Raw genomic sequence first — 15609 nt, 5'->3', positions numbered from 1 at the left:
TAAAAATGAAAATTTTGGTGTCTTAGATATTGTTCTTCTGATTTATGATTATGTTATCTTTGTAGAGCAGGAGAGAAGGAGTGGGAAACAGGAATGTTCAGATTCACCCCACCCCACCTCCTCAGAGAGAGGAGGAACATGTTTGTCGTCATTTTCCCTGATTCTTTTTGTACAGCTATGACCTGGTAGCTTGATCGATGGTGAAATTATCCCTCCACACACACAAAAAAACCTATAGCATTCTCAGAATTGTCATCCGAGTAGGAGATTGAAGATATAGAGAGAGGTAGATAGATTATAGGTGATTGGTAGACAATGGATTATTGGTAGGTAAGCAAGTATATACACAGGTAACTAGATTAGATAGATGATTAATTAATTGATAGATTTTAGATAGATAAGTAGATGATAGATGATGGCTGGATGGACAGATGATGGATGGATGGATGATGGATGGATAGATGGATGGATGGATGGATGGTAGGTAGATAAATGGTAGATAACATTAGTAATTGCAGTTTTTACCATTAAAATAATGATCGATTAACAGATAATAGATGGATGGATGGATGGATGGATGGATGGGTGGATGGATAGATGAATAATAGATAATAGATGGATAGATTGATAGATGATAGATAATAGATGATGGATGAATGAACAGATGGATAGATGATTGGATAGATTGATGGTAGATGATAGATAAAGGAATGGATGCATGGATAAATAGATAGATGACAGATGATAGATACATGGATGGATGGATAGACAGACAGATAGATAGATAGATAGATAGATAGATAGATAGATAGCTGCATAATATGCCACCCAGGGACAATGGAGGCCTTGTTGCTTTTCCTTTGTTATGTTAGCTGAACTGCAGATTTCGGATTATTTTCTCAATATAGATTTTCACCCTAGAAAAGGGGGTAAAACAAAACTCAAATGAGTGTCTCAGAGATTGTGGTTACCTGGGTTCTGGATAATCAGTCTTTTCTTATCAGTGGTTCAAGAGCCACCATTGAAAGCGAGGCAGCCTCCGCTCCTCCCGCGGTGGCCGGGGCCGCAGGGGCGCCTGGGCTCAGGCTTGCCTCTGCAGCGCGGCTCTTATTCCCTGTCTTAGGTATGCAGGGAGTTCCAGCGAGGAAACTGTGCCCGGGGAGAGACCGACTGCCGCTTTGCACACCCCGCAGACAGCACCATGATCGACACAAGTGACAACACCGTAACCGTTTGTATGGATTACATAAAGGGGCGTTGCATGAGGGAGAAATGCAAATATTTTCACCCTCCTGCACACTTGCAGGCCAAAATCAAAGCTGCGCAGCACCAAGCCAACCAAGCTGCGGTGGCCGCCCAGGCAGCCGCGGCCGCGGCCACAGTCATGGTAAGTGCGGCCGCCCGCCGCCCCTGCACCCTGGCGCCTCTGCGGAGGCCGCTCCGGGCTGGGACTTGGATGTTCTTCCCAACACTCGGGAAACATGGAAGGCTGCTATTCCTGCTGCTCCGCTGCCTAAGTTTTGCTGTTGTTTTCCCCCTTTTTGTTTTGTTTTGTTTTCCCCTCCTGCCCTTCTTCAGCACAATAAGTAAATCCCTCAGGTGCAGGGAAAGTCCTGGGGTCCCTGAGCTCCGTTCCCCACTCCCAGGGCAGCGGAGATTGAGTGTGCTCACTTAGGGTCTTCTTAAGAGAGGCTCAGGGCCTTGTAATGAACATGAAGGTGGGCACCGCTTCAGAGAGAGGAAAGAAAGGCGCATTTCTGCACCTGAGCACCAGGAGGCAACCAGCTCCTTGGAGCAGCGGCGGAGGACAGCTGTGGCCTAAGAGAAGCCCAGCGAGTGATCTGGCTTTTCGCTACTCCCATTCTCTCCTCTTCTTGCACTTATCACAAGGGCAGTGCTGGTCACATTCTCCACTGCAGTGAGATTTTATGCAGAATAGCAATGAATGAAACAGATGAAAGTGGAGCCATCCTGGCTGATGCAGGAAAAAAAAAAAAAAAAGACCTGTGACCTAGGCTTGCTTCCCTGAGTCACCTACTGTCATTAGAGACCAGCAGTACATCATTATCATGGCCTGGGAGGCTGCTCAGAATCTCAGGGAGCCTAACTGTCCCTTAGAGACCAGATGCACCATTATTAGGATCACCCAGAAGCCTGTGGAGCCTCCAGAATCCTCAGCCTCGCCCCAGACCTCAGGGAATCAGAATTTAAATTGTAAAACATCCCCCAGGTGTTTCGTATGCACATTAACATTTGAGAAGCACCTGCCTAGACACTGCTTATCAAACTTGGCTACATTTTGGAACAACCTGAAGGGTCTGACCTGACATCTGTCCCTTTCCCTGAAGTTTCTTATTTTCTTATTTAGTTGGTCTGGTGTGGCCTGAGCAGTGACATTTTTTTTTTTTTTTTAAAGACAGGGTCTCTGTCATCCAGGCTGGAGTGCAGTGGAATGATCAGGGGTCACTGTAGCTTTAAACTCCTGGGCTCAAGTGATGCTTCCACCTCAGCCTCCTGAGTAGCTGGGTGCAGGCCCATCTAAGTTCTAAATTTTTTTGTAGAGACAGGGTCTTGCCATGTTGTCCAGGCTAGTCTCAAACTCCTGGGATCAAGCAATTCTCACATCTTTACCTCCCAACGTGTTGAGATTACAGGTACGAGCTTCCACACCTGGTGACAGTGGCATTTTTTAAAAGCTCCCAGGTGATTCCAATGCACCACAAAGTTTGAGAACCTCTGCATCAGGTTGCAGAAGTTTCTAATTAATTTGTTTTCACGTGAGCTCTCTGGCTTATCAGAAGTCTGTGTTAATATGTGATAGGCACTATGCATTCATTCTTTCAAAAAATTTAATGAGACCATGCATCTGGCACTTGCTGGGTAGAATAAATAAATCAGGCAGGTTTCCTTGCCCTCAAGGAGTTTGGAGTTAGTAACTGAGAGCAATAAAATGCTCCTCAATGACATGATAGAAATGCTTAATCAGGTCCAGAAGGCATGAAGGACTCAGTGGTCAGTCCTCCCTCAAGAAGGAGAGCTATGACTGCAGAGATGAAAAGTACAGTTTGAAAACACCTTGTTCTAGCTAGCAACCACCACCTCATACACTGATTACTGATTAAAATGGAAGGGTAGCTGTCACACAAACAAGTTCACCATTACTCAACATTGTTTGCACAAATGTTTATTAAGGCACGGACCTGCAATCAGTGATAGGGATACAGCAAGAAAGGCAACGTCTGCCCTGAGGTAATCACCACTGGGTGCGGAGCATGTGGTTATAGAGACCTTTCCAATCTGAGCTGCTTATTTCCATGCACCTTGAGCACAGGGCGCTTCATCTAAATCACTGTTTTTGTTTAATCTGAGTCCTTTTCTTGTCCATTTAGTGTCCTTTCCTCTTGTCCTTCTCATGCTTATGTTATTGGACATAATGCTGATTTTTCTGAGTGTGAATTCCTATATATGTGGAGATGTATGTATCTACACAAGAGGGTCAATAAAAAATAGAGAAATTCTCCCCTTTTTTGTTCTAGTAAAAGGGTAGTTTCCAAAACTCATTTTAATTGGGAATGGGAAGGAGGGGAGTAAACTGATCACTTAAGGCTGATAAAAAAGGAATTCTTTTAGAGCACAAATGAGGCCCCTGACACATTTTGCCAATGTGGAATCCATTCTACTATCCACCTAGTGAGGATCTCAGCCCATAAGAAGTAAGATTTTTTTCATTGTAATCATTATTTTAGGCCAGCTCCAACTTATCATAATTGGTGTGTTGATTGATGGGCACTAAGAACATATTTTTTCATACAATTTGTTTATTTGTTTGTTTTTTGAGACAGAGTCTTGCTCTGTCACCCAGGCTGGAGTGCGATGGCACGATCTTGGCTCACTGGACTCTACTCCCCAGGTTCAAGAGATTCTTAGGCACCAGCCTCCCGAGTAGCTGGGACCACAGGTGCATGCCACCATGCCTAGCTAATTTTCGTATTTTCAGTAGAGATGGGCTCAGGAATGCCTGGGTTCAGAAACTTCAGACCCACCAGGTCACTCTCTTCTTTCCCTTGCCTACTTCTCTTACTATAGCCACACCATTCTCTAAGGTCAGCTTCTCTACAGGACCTGGGATCAAGGCTTTGGACATCTATAGGGATGCATTCTTACATCTTTTGACAAGGGAGAGAATGGTGTCTTTTATACCAGCTCAAATTAGATATTGGGGTGGGGGAAGAAGTTAAACATCATTTTGGTGGCTGTCCCTGTGGTCAGTGACAGGATGCTGTGATTGACTCAGCCTGGGTCCCAGTGGCTATCCTTGGTCACTGAGGTATGGAATGAGGCCCTGATAATATGAAAATATTAGTCCTTCAAGTAAAAGCATATCACAAAGATATTGTGGGTTTGGTTCCAGACCACTGCAATGAAGCGAGTATCAGTATCACAATAGAACAAATCACATGAATGTTTTGGTTTCCCAGTGCGTATAAAAGTTATGTTTACACTATACTGTGGTCTATTAAATGTGCAAGAACATTATGTCTAAAGAATATATACACACCTTAATTTTAAAATATTGCTTAAAAAATGCTAACCAACAATCTGAGGTTTTAGTGAGTCGTATCTTTTTGCTGGTAGAAGATGTTGCCTTGATGTTGCCTTGATGTTGATGGCTGCTGACTGATCAGGGTGGTGATTGGTGAAAGTTGTGATGACTGTAGTAATTTCTTAAAAATAAGACAACAATGAACTTTCCCACATTGATTGACTCTTCCTTTTATGAAAGATTTCTCTGTAACATGCAATGTTATTTGATAGCATTTTGCCCAGAGTAGAACTTCTTTCAAAATTGGAGTCAATCCTCTAAAACCCTGCTGCTACTTTGTCAACTAAGTTTATATACTTTGCTAAATCCTTTGGTGTCATTTCAACAATGTTCACAGCATCTTAGCCAAGAGTAGAACCCATCTCAAGAAACTACTTTCTTTGCTGCTCCATGAAGCAACTCCTCAGCCATTAAAGTTTTATCATGAAATTGTAGCAATTCACTCACATCTTCAGGCTCTACTTCTATTAAGAATTCTAGTTCTCTTGCTATTTCCATTATATCTGCAGTTACTTTCTCCATTTAAGTCTTGAACCCCTCAAAGTGTTCCACGAGGATTGGAATTAACTTCTTTCAAACTCCTGTTCATGTTGATATTTTGATCTTCCATGAATCATGAATATTCTTAATGGCATCTAGAATGGTGAATCCTTTACAGGTTTTCAGTTTACTTTGCCCAGATCCATCAGAGAAATCACTATCTATTGCAGCTACGGTCTTACAAAATTTATTTCTTAATTAATAAGACTTGACAGTTCAACTCCTTGATCCATGGGCTGCAGAATAGCTGTTGTGTTAGCAGGCATGAAAACAACATTAATCTCCTTGTACATCTCCACCAGACTCCTTGGGTGATGAGGTACATTGTCAATGAACAGTAATAATTTTGAAACAAATCTTTTTTTTCTGAGCAGTAGGTCTCAACTGTGGGCTTAAAACATTCAGTAAACCATGTTGTCAATACATATACTGTCATCCAGGCTTTGTTGTTTCATTTCTAGAGCATAGGCAGAGTAAATTTAGCATAATTCATAAAGGTCCTAGAATTTTCAGAATGGTAAATGAGCATTCAACTTAAATTCACCAGCTGCATTAGCTTCTAGCAAGAGTTGGCAGCTGTACTTTGAAGGTTTGAAGCCAGTCTTGACTACTCTGTAGCTCTGAAAGTCCTAGTTGACATCTTCCAATATCTGGCTTTTTTGTCTACATTGACATCTGTTCTTTAGTGTGGCCACCTTCATCAGTGATCTTAGCTAGATTTTCTGAATAACTTGCTGCAGCTTCTCCATCAGCCCTTGCTGCTCACCATGCACTTTTATGTTATAGAGACGGCTTGTTTGCTTCAACCTCGTGAACCAATCTCCGCTAGCTTCCAACTGTTCTTTTGTATCTTCCTCTCTCCTTTCAGCCTTCATAGAATTGAGGAGAGTCAGGACCTTGCTCTAAGTTAGGTTTTCAGCCAGCATAGTGGCTCCTGCCTGTAATCCCAGCACTTTGTGGGGCAGAGGTGGGTGGATCACTGGAAGCCAGGAGTTTGAGACCAGACTGGCCAACATGGTGAAACCCCATCTCTACTAAAAATACAAAAATTAGCTGGGCATGGTGGCACACGGCTATCATTCTAGCTACTCGAAGAGCTGAGGCATGAGAATTGCTTGAACCTTTGAAGGCAGAGGTTGCAGCGAACTGAGATCGTGCCACTGCACTCCAGCCTGAGTGACAGAGTGAGACTCTGCCTCAAGAAAATAAATAAATAAATAAATAAATAAATAAATAAATAAGGCATTGGTTTAAGGGAATGCTATGGCTGCTTAGATCTGTCCAGCCCACTAAAATTTTTTCCACATCGGCAATAAGGCTATTTTGCTCTCTTATCATTTGTATGTTCACTGGAGTAGCACTTTTAATTTCCTTCAAGAACTTTCCCTTTGCAGTCACAACATGGATAACCTTGGCACAAGAAGTGTAGCTTTTAGCATATCTTGGCTTTCGATATGCCTTCCTCACTAAGCTTAATCATTTCTAGCTCCAATATGGAGTATGTATTTTAAGTAATAATGTGTGTCTCTTTCTTTCACTTGAACACTTAGAGGCCATTTAAAGTTATTAATTGCCTAATTTCAATATAATTTTGTCTCAGAGAATAGGGAGGCCTGAGGAAGGAGAGAGAGGGGTGATAGCCAGTGAGTGGAGCAGTCAAACCATGCATGACATTTATCAATTAAGTTCGCGGCATGGTTCATGGTGCCCCAAAACAATTAAAATAGTAACATCAAACATCACTGATCACAAATCATCATAAGAGATATAATAACATTAAATGTTAAGATATTGTGAGAATTACCAAAATGTGACAAAGACACAAAGTTATCACATGCTGTTGGAAAAATGACACTGATAGACTTAACATAGGGTTGCCACAAACCTTCAATTTTAAAAAACTGAAGTATCTGCGAAGTACCGTATAACAAAGTGCAATAAAACAACCTATGCCTGTACTTATTAACACAACATATCAAGGTACTAATAATGACCTTAGGGCTGAGCCCTGATTTCATCTGCCTGTTTTCTCAATGGACCATTTCTAACATCTGCAACCAATATATACTTCAGTCATTAAAGGAACAATGTACCTAGTATATGTCAGTGGTAGATGACCTGGGCTGATGGGGATAAGAGGGAAAATGGCCATTTACACAAACAGGTCATTTCCCTGCTGCATTTCTTCAAGTCAAAGCTGTACTCTTCTGTGTACCCTTGTACACATTTTCACATTACATTCATGGTTACATTCCTCAAGCTGCATAAAGATTATTGCAGTGGATGCCAACAGTGTTAGTTACCATAGTTTCTTGGATTGTTACACCGTGCCCAAATTTGGAGTTCTGATAAGTCAGAGGATCTTGCAGCATCGTCAAAGACAACCCAAAGGAATGTAGTTTCAGAACAAAAGCCAGGTTCTTTCTGACAATGACATGAAAATTACTGAATCTGTCATGTGTTTTTAGTTGAAGTGAGACGCTCATTTGAAACCAGCCTAGGTGCTGTTGGATAAAGTCAAAGTATTGCTACTCTAATGGCAAAATTACTCAGTTCATGAAAGAAAAGCTATTATTTTATTTCCTTATTTAAAAGGACAAACAGGAGTGATGAATGCAGTTAGAAGATATTAATATTCCATCCATGACTTCCATATATAAACCCCAAGCATTTCCAGGGTACAATTTTTATTATTGTCTGGAGATTTCCCACTTATTTTAATTAGATGCTTAAAAAGAATGGAAAGTTTTGACTCCAGAATAAAAGACATTTATTTCCTTTAGAGTCTTATTCTTTTAAATACTTCTTAAAACATAACCATCACAATCACCAGAATTTTTTAAACATGAGAATAAGCCAGACAGAACTTTTCTTCGGTAGTGTTAACACAAAAGGTGTCTGATCTTCATACAAGCAATCTTTGTTCACATACACCAAAATGGAGTGACACAAGGAAAGAACCATTTTGCAAAAGGAAACAGGACAAGCAGCCATCAGCTAGATATGTTTTGATTGTTGAGGAAAGTCTGTACAGGAACTTTGATTGGCATCCTACTTGTCTACCTTCTTTCCTACTTTAAAGTGACAGCTCTGATCATTGTTGTCAGTGTTTTCTGACCCCTCAGATTTGGTCTTTGCCTATCATGCCTGATGTGGGCAGTTGGTTCGATTACCTTGACTTGCAGGTGGATTGGTCCTCAATTCAAAAAAATAAAAGCCTAACTGCCCATAGGACCTCCTCTGACTCATCACCCATGCTCACCAAACTGGAGAGGCCCAGAGAAGCAAAGGCTCAGAATGTTGGTGATGCCAGCCAGATGGATTCCAAGTGGCTGATACATAGTGAGGACTCAATTAACTGTCTTGGTGCTTAAGGAGGATCTTAGGATACACTGGGCTTGGTGATCTATGAGATCTGTTCTAAGCCTGAAGATCTTTCAATGTAGGTAAACATATGCCAGCAGTCAAAATCACTGAAAACTGAGCATCTGTATATGAAAATGGTACATTATAACATGATTATTCATCCACATGGATTTTTAAAATACATTCTCCACATACCTGCTTCACCGTGTGAGATGAACAGCGTGTTAATATGCACACCCCACCCTCCAAGACCTCAGTGTTTACTTAAAAAGGAGAGATCTGCCTCTAATAAAGAAAACTCATGCCATGGAGTGATAGAAAGAGATACATGTCACTGTCCTGCTCACTCTAGTGTTCTCAGTTTTTTTACATTCCTAGATTATTCTAAATTCTATGGAAATTAAGTTTCATCACACTAAGACCAGAAGAAGAACATTAACCTTCCAGGTGACAATCCTAAAGGGAAATGTTTATTATTTTTCATTGTACTTGGAGACTTCATTAAATGGTTCCTTGTTAAGTCAAATTTTTGTTCATGAATATCAGCCTTTGGAGACACAATCGCTCTTCTAGTTAACATGTCGGAAAAGATCAACCCATTAGTGGATTCATTCTGTAAATACTTAGGATTGCAAACGGGAAGGGAAAAATTGAGTCCAGAAAGTTAAGGCCAAAATGATTTTGAGTTTAACGATCCAGTTCACGTTCTCAATGTGTTCCATGAGAATAGGCTTTGTAACCTTCTTCAGCTGACGCAAATTAACTGAAGCTCGAAAAACAAAACAAAAGAAAACCCTGCACTGCTTAACAATGCAAAGCTGTGCAAGAATGGAAGATTTGAAACAAAAATGGCATTATGGAAGTTACATGATGTCAAAGTTACATGCAAGGAAAGAATATCCAGTACACAGAAGTTTTGTCAGCTCATTGTTTTTAATGTTCACAATTGTACTTTCACAACATTGATTTCATGTTATTCGATGACCCTGATCAAAACTACCTTCCAAAACATTTTCTTCTCCATTGGCCATTCTAAATCTCTTCTCTGCCTGTAGTTCTTTCTACTTTATTTCTAGTCTCTTCCCCTCCACAGCTCTCCCCTTATCCCCTATTATCTCCATAGTTTTTATCCTGAATTATAAAACAATAATAAACATCCTTTATCCAGGAAAATGTCATTAACTGTTTCCCATTTTAAAGGTTTAGTACTATCTCATGTCAAATGACAAAGTTCTATTTCAAAACTTTGGAATATAATATTTGTATTTATTAGACAAACCTTAGGGATTTACCTATTGTGCTAAACATAGAAAAGGGTATTTCATTTTTTATTTGCATTGGAGCAATTCCTTTGAATTATTTATTTGCATAGAATTCCATCATAGAATTTTTAATTTTGTTTTTTTTTTTTACAACAATTAACAAAGAATAGGAAAATTTTTCATCGTGGTCTAAATCAATCCATATTTGTTTTTATTTCAGTTGTTTAAATGAAACTGTCTTCCCAAAATTATGGTTCTAAGTTAAAGATATTATTTTACTTCTAATCTTTCAAGCAGTTCTTTGCTATTATTTTTAGCTGTTTGCTATTTTTAGCTGTTGTATGTGTTCTTTCCAAGAGTTCCACTTTTCATTAATGGGGTTGCTCACTGACTGTAGCTAAAAGTACAAATAGAATTACTAAATAGAAATTATTTTGATACCGGGGGACACTAAATACCTTTTAAAGGGTATTTTCTTAGTATAATCCGGTAAGTTGTTTTAGATAAATGAAATGAACATTTCAAATGTAGTAGAAAACAGAATGGATGATAAGTTGGTTGTTAGAAACAGGATGATGGAATAAAAGTGGGGAATTCTGGAAACTCACTATTTAAATTCAAGACACTAAATTTGGAACTTTAGTCCACATGACAAGACTCACACTAGCAGAGTGAAGACAAGAATTGAGACAATTATCCACATGATTCAGACAAAAAATAAAGATCCAAACCCAACAGTTTCGCCTAAATAATCTTGTGTTTGAATATTTTTTTGCCTGAATTTTTTGTCTCAGTTCGCCACTTCATTTTGTTAGGCTAGCTATGAATTTTAAATTATTTTTATGAAAAATTTCAACTTGGGTCTTATCCTTACTCGATGGATTCATTGTTTCATATTTGAAAACTAACTTATCAGAAGTTCTTCGATCCTATGGCCCTTACAAATTTTGCATTTTTTTCTGAAGCAATATAAAAAATGCTTATGGTGTGTATGCAAGCTGCTGTTTTAATTAACTTTCCTGAATTTCAAACATCTATATTTTACTCTCTTATATGCTTTTAACTAAGGTATAGTAGATGCATTTTTGCTTCAATACTAATTTAAGGTGTAATATTCATTTCTTTAGAGAACATTTTTGTTGTTGTGCATGCCTAGTGTTTTGTACGTTGTATATTGCATTCAGAATATTTTTTTCCTTCTCACCTATCCACAATGCAATGCCGTTCCCATGATGCACCTCTGCTTGCTGTTTACCTGTATGTTAATTCGCTTGAATCCCATTGGCCCACTGCCATCATGTGCTCGCTGCCTGTTATTAAAAGACTCAGTCGACTGCCAAAGCAATGAAGCGACCTCTCGAAGCAACTGTAGACCTGGTACTTTGACCTTTCACCTTTCGCTTTGCATGTAGCTTTTCAGAGAACCATCTGAGATTTGTATTACTTGTAAAATATTGGTTGCGAACAATCATTATTATTAATTTATGGAAAAAATCCAATAAGGTGTTTAGCCATCTCATTCTCATACGTAATCTGTGAAATAAATTAATCCTAACAAATTTTAATACCTTTTCCAAAAGAGTGAAGCAAATTTAAATTATTTGACTCAGAAAATGTTCATTATAATTCTTATTAACCTTTAAATTCAAGAAATTGCCATTTAGTTAAATAAAAGAATAGGTATTAATAATAACACCAATGCTTCCTCCCCCTTAGAATAGTTTAACTCATTTTAAAAGCTGAAGCCATTTTTTTGTTGTTGTTGTTGCTTGATAGTTTTTCTTTTCCTTAGTTGAGATGCTACCGTTTTGGGTTACAGAAATCATGCTTTCGCTCTCAATAACAAATTCTCACTCATTCGACATTGCCGCTGTTTAAATTAAGGTGCATGGCAGAGGCATCTCCTTAGCTGTCATTTTTAAAAAGAATGTTGCAATTGATGATCTCTATGAACACGGAAGTTGTGTTTGCTTTAAGTTAGACATATCTTATCGAATTCTTCATTTCTAGGCCTTTCCCCCTGGTGCTCTTCATCCTTTACCAAAGAGACAAGCACTTGAAAAAAGCAATGGTACCAGTGCGGTCTTTAACCCCAGCGTCTTGCACTACCAGCAGGCTCTCACCAGCGCACAGTTGCAGCAACACGCCGCGTTCATTCCAACAGGTATGTGCCCTTACTGCCCTATGTCCTGTGCCCTTCTGGTCATGTGCTTTCTTCTCATTTCTTTAAGCTGTTTGGTGGCATCTAGTTTGCTTTTGAAGGTATAATACAGTTTGAAATTCATCGTTGTCCTAGCTATCTAAATGTATTTACCTTACTTTGAATGATAGCTAAAGACTGTTAGGATTCTAAAGCCAAATATTTGATAGATTGAAAAGACAGATTTAACCCATGAGAAACAGAGAGCAGTTAGGGCTTTTGGTTTCTCGTATTCACACAAGCCCTGTCAAATTGTTTATGTAAATAAGACCTTTTATGTGTGACAGTTGAAATTTGTCGTTAACTCTGAATGACCTAAAAAATAGCAACTCCAGTAAATACTAACCATTTTTTTCTATTTCTATTCAGAGCACTAAAACAATGAGACTATTCAAATTAAAGCAATTCTCTACTCATATTTTTATATCCATTCTATCTCTTTCTCCATCCTTCTCAACTTTCACCAAGTTCACAAGTATATAGAGCTCTTATCCTCAGTGTCTAAGCCAATGCCTGATACTATTACGTACCATGTGCATTAACTATGATTCCACTAAAAGATCCATTGTAATAGTCATAGAATCTTAGAGTTTAAAGGACTCTTAGTGATCTCCTCATCCAGATGATTGTTTTACAGATGAGAAAACTGAGGCCCCCTAAATGAGAAGTGACTTTCCAAGGTGCCACAACTAATGAGAAAAAGAACTGAGTTTCCCTGTGACCAACTCCATTTACATCACATTCTACCACCCAGACCTGCCTCTATATACACATACCACAGAGTTCTCCTGAAAAAAGAAAAGAGCAGATAAAAGTGAATTTTTGAATAAATGACCCCAAAAAGTCAGATAAAAGTAAAAAAACAAAAGTATAAAGCATGTCATCCCTCCCCTATTTGCACCGACATCTCTAACCACAGATACACACACGCACACCATATGCAAAGATAGTCACTGTAATTGACTTCGGTTTTCACCTTATAGTCAATGTTAGAAGCAGGGGATAACGTAAGCCCTGGTGGGAAGACCATCTATTGAGTTCTTTGTGAGTCAAAATTCTTCAGCCCACAACAGTGAAATGAAGGTAAATATAAATGAATAACAATTCTAACAAAAAGAGGTTTTTGATTCAAATCCATAAGTTTGAACTTTTCCAGCTTATTATCCATTTCCTTAAATCCCATAGCTTATCAGAGTTAACATCAGAGGGAGGTAAAATATTTCTGTGATATTCTTTGTATAAAATCTACACTTTGAAATGGATTAGTAACCTGTGAACAATACATATTTTAGTTAAGATATAAATTATGTGAGCAAAGTGGTTTTTCAGTGTTTACTTTTCTTATTTTAGTTTTGAACCTATCTTAAATTCACAGACTTGTAGAAGAAATCTCTAATGCAGTATTTATTAGGGGTTCACTCTTGCCCTATTACAGCTTTAATTAGTGACATCCCAGTGCTGTTACAGCATAGCAGTGTTTTAACATGTAATCTACTTGAGATAACACATTTGTAAAATAATTACTAGAAGGTAAACTTACGTTAATGTCCTGTGTGGTTTCTACAAAGTGTCTCATTATAGACCTCTTGGCCACTAGATATTTTATGATAAAAAAAAAAAATTAAGGAAGAATATACCGAGGGGAAAAATGTAAAAGGAGAAGCCTGTTTCTGAAGAATGGATGTTACTGCCATTACCATGTCCTGGGAATACCTATGGAGCTCTGGTGCTAAGCCTGCCAAAAGACCCGGAAGCCCTCCAGCACATGTTTAATTCTCCAACCCAATAATGACTGATTTGTTAAATCACTGAAAGAATCATCAGTTTAAAATATTTCACCTGGAAGCCTTTTAAACATTTCCAAAGCAAGGATAAACAACATCCCTTATGCAATGACCTGATTTTTGTTGATGAAATGTATTGCGTGAAGGACCCATGCGGCTGCATTGGCTGCTGTGGTTGTGTACTTCCGCCCTCTGGTGGATTCTTTAGGAACAGCTTAAGTGTGTCTGGCAACCCTCAATACAGTGGGCTTTGGAAGCCAAAAAGTGGGTCCTGGCACACCAATACAGTGACTAGAAGGGTTTCCATTTCTTACAAGACATGAATATCAGAGTGAACAAACATGTGGATCTAGTGTTCTCAAATGGTATTTCAACTGCTAAGAATTTTCACATTTCTCTTAAATGAGGAAAGAGAAAATAATTTTATTAAAAGGAAATTAAAATAATCTTTAACCCACTTAAACCCGTACCAGGAATTTTATTGTTCATTATAGCTCAAGGTTTTGCTTCTGATTTTCTTTCTTATAAGCCACATTTTCAACTTTATTTCTAAAATGATAAAGATGATAATCACTCATTGTTCATCATTGTTGATTTGAAACCTCTGCAAATCAAGTGAAGATGTTCAAAAATAATTCTTACAACTTGGTACATAGAGGACCCACTACTTTTAAATGAACAGATTTTGATTTTTCTATAAATGTTTTACATAAACATAAATATAAAACAAAAAATTATTTTGTGTTTTCCTGAAGGTTGCCCTTGATCAAAAACCATTCATAGTTAAAGCTTTTGATATGATACTAAAATTCTCCCATTGACACAATGTGAATTTGGATTTTGGGAATTCTGCCTCCAGTTTGCAAAGATATTAATATAAAATGTTATGCAAAATATGAGAGTCTTCTCCCAAACCATGCTAAGATCATTATTGCCCTAGTTGATGCCCTAGTACATTTGCCGCGGGTGGAAGTTTTCTTTTTTTTTTTTTTTCTTTTTTGATTGGGATTATTTTAACCAAGTAGTTAGACTTTTTCTTTTCTATGTTAGGAAAGTGGCAAAACCACACACACTTACAAAAATAGCAGCATAATAATTCTTGGCATTTCTCTGACAGGTTTATTCTAAGTTACTGTAAATGTTCTTATAGACATTATCTCATTATTCTTCAAGATGTTGCAGTTCTGTTAGTGGCAGGCATGGTTATTTGCATTTTGCAGATGGAAAAACTGAGGCTGTGTCTACACTGCAAAGTGGAATACATAATTAACGGAACTACCCAGATAATTCTGGCTCACAGATATGACAGCTGAAATATTTGTGCAACTGAAGCAGAAAACATTTGAGAAGTCTTTGTTCATAGAATTGGTGCCTTAGTGAAATGCTTCAACTGATCAGAACAAAGGCAACCCACAGAATCCTTCCTTGATTTATTTCATTACATTGAAAGTACAGAATAAGTAGAACAGGGGACAGTGTCCAGATATGGCCTAATGATGAGAAATGTGTAAATGTTACATCAGATTGTCACATGACTTGGTGAAAGATTGATCAGTGTTTAGTGGCATCTATATCTGCATAAGCACAACAAAATTTATTCCATTCAATTCAGCAAACATACCTTGAACCCGTACTATGTTCTGGGTTCCAGAGCCAGTAATGAGAATACAAAAGAGTTCATAATGATGTGAAAACCAAATATTATGCAGAGGATGAAACAGTACCTGAGGGTCTGGGCAAAGCTATTCAAGAGTGAAGGAGAGGGGACAATGAATTATGCCTCCAGCATGTGCACCAGGTGGTGGTTACGAAGGATATGGAGAAAGAAGACTTTCCGAAGTAGGAGAAGTTTGC

The 15609-nt window shown here is 38.4% G+C and overlaps 2 protein-coding genes across 55 annotated transcripts in view; one reads left to right on the top strand and one right to left on the bottom strand.

Annotated features, from left to right (window-relative positions):
• Positions 1-15609, bottom strand: part of LOC112425914 (uncharacterized) — a 221931-nt gene that overhangs the window by 134112 nt on the left and 72210 nt on the right. Inside the window, exon 5 of one of the 44 annotated variants that reach the window (XR_011614654.1) lies at positions 14729-15609. The exons of the other annotated variants lie outside the window; for them this stretch is intronic. The gene's annotated coding sequence lies outside the window, so the exon portion shown is untranslated. Of the gene's footprint in view, positions 1-14728 lie in introns of those variants that run through there. 44 annotated transcript variants of the gene reach the window in all.
• The window catches only part of LOC105477578 (muscleblind like splicing regulator 2), a 171372-nt gene that overhangs the window by 122778 nt on the left and 32985 nt on the right, over positions 1-15609 (top strand). For 5 of the 11 annotated variants that reach the window (XM_011734137.3, XM_011734143.2, XM_011734151.2 and 2 more), the window contains exons 5-7: positions 1124-1387; positions 11095-11148; positions 11782-11935. In XM_011734137.3, the coding sequence (XP_011732439.1) occupies positions 1124-1387; positions 11095-11148; positions 11782-11935 (472 nt within the window). The remainder of the gene's footprint in view (positions 1-1123; positions 1388-11094; positions 11149-11781; positions 11936-15609) is intronic. The other 6 variants (XM_011734170.2, XM_011734161.2, XM_011734179.2 and 3 more) reach the window with 2 other exon arrangements.

The sequence above is a fragment of the Macaca nemestrina genome, chromosome 16, assembly GCF_043159975.1.
Source record: "Macaca nemestrina isolate mMacNem1 chromosome 16, mMacNem.hap1, whole genome shotgun sequence".
NCBI classification, from domain to species: Eukaryota; Metazoa; Chordata; class Mammalia; order Primates; family Cercopithecidae; genus Macaca; species Macaca nemestrina.
Note: the sequence above shows the minus strand (reverse complement) of the source record. Positions and strands in the feature narration are given on the sequence as shown.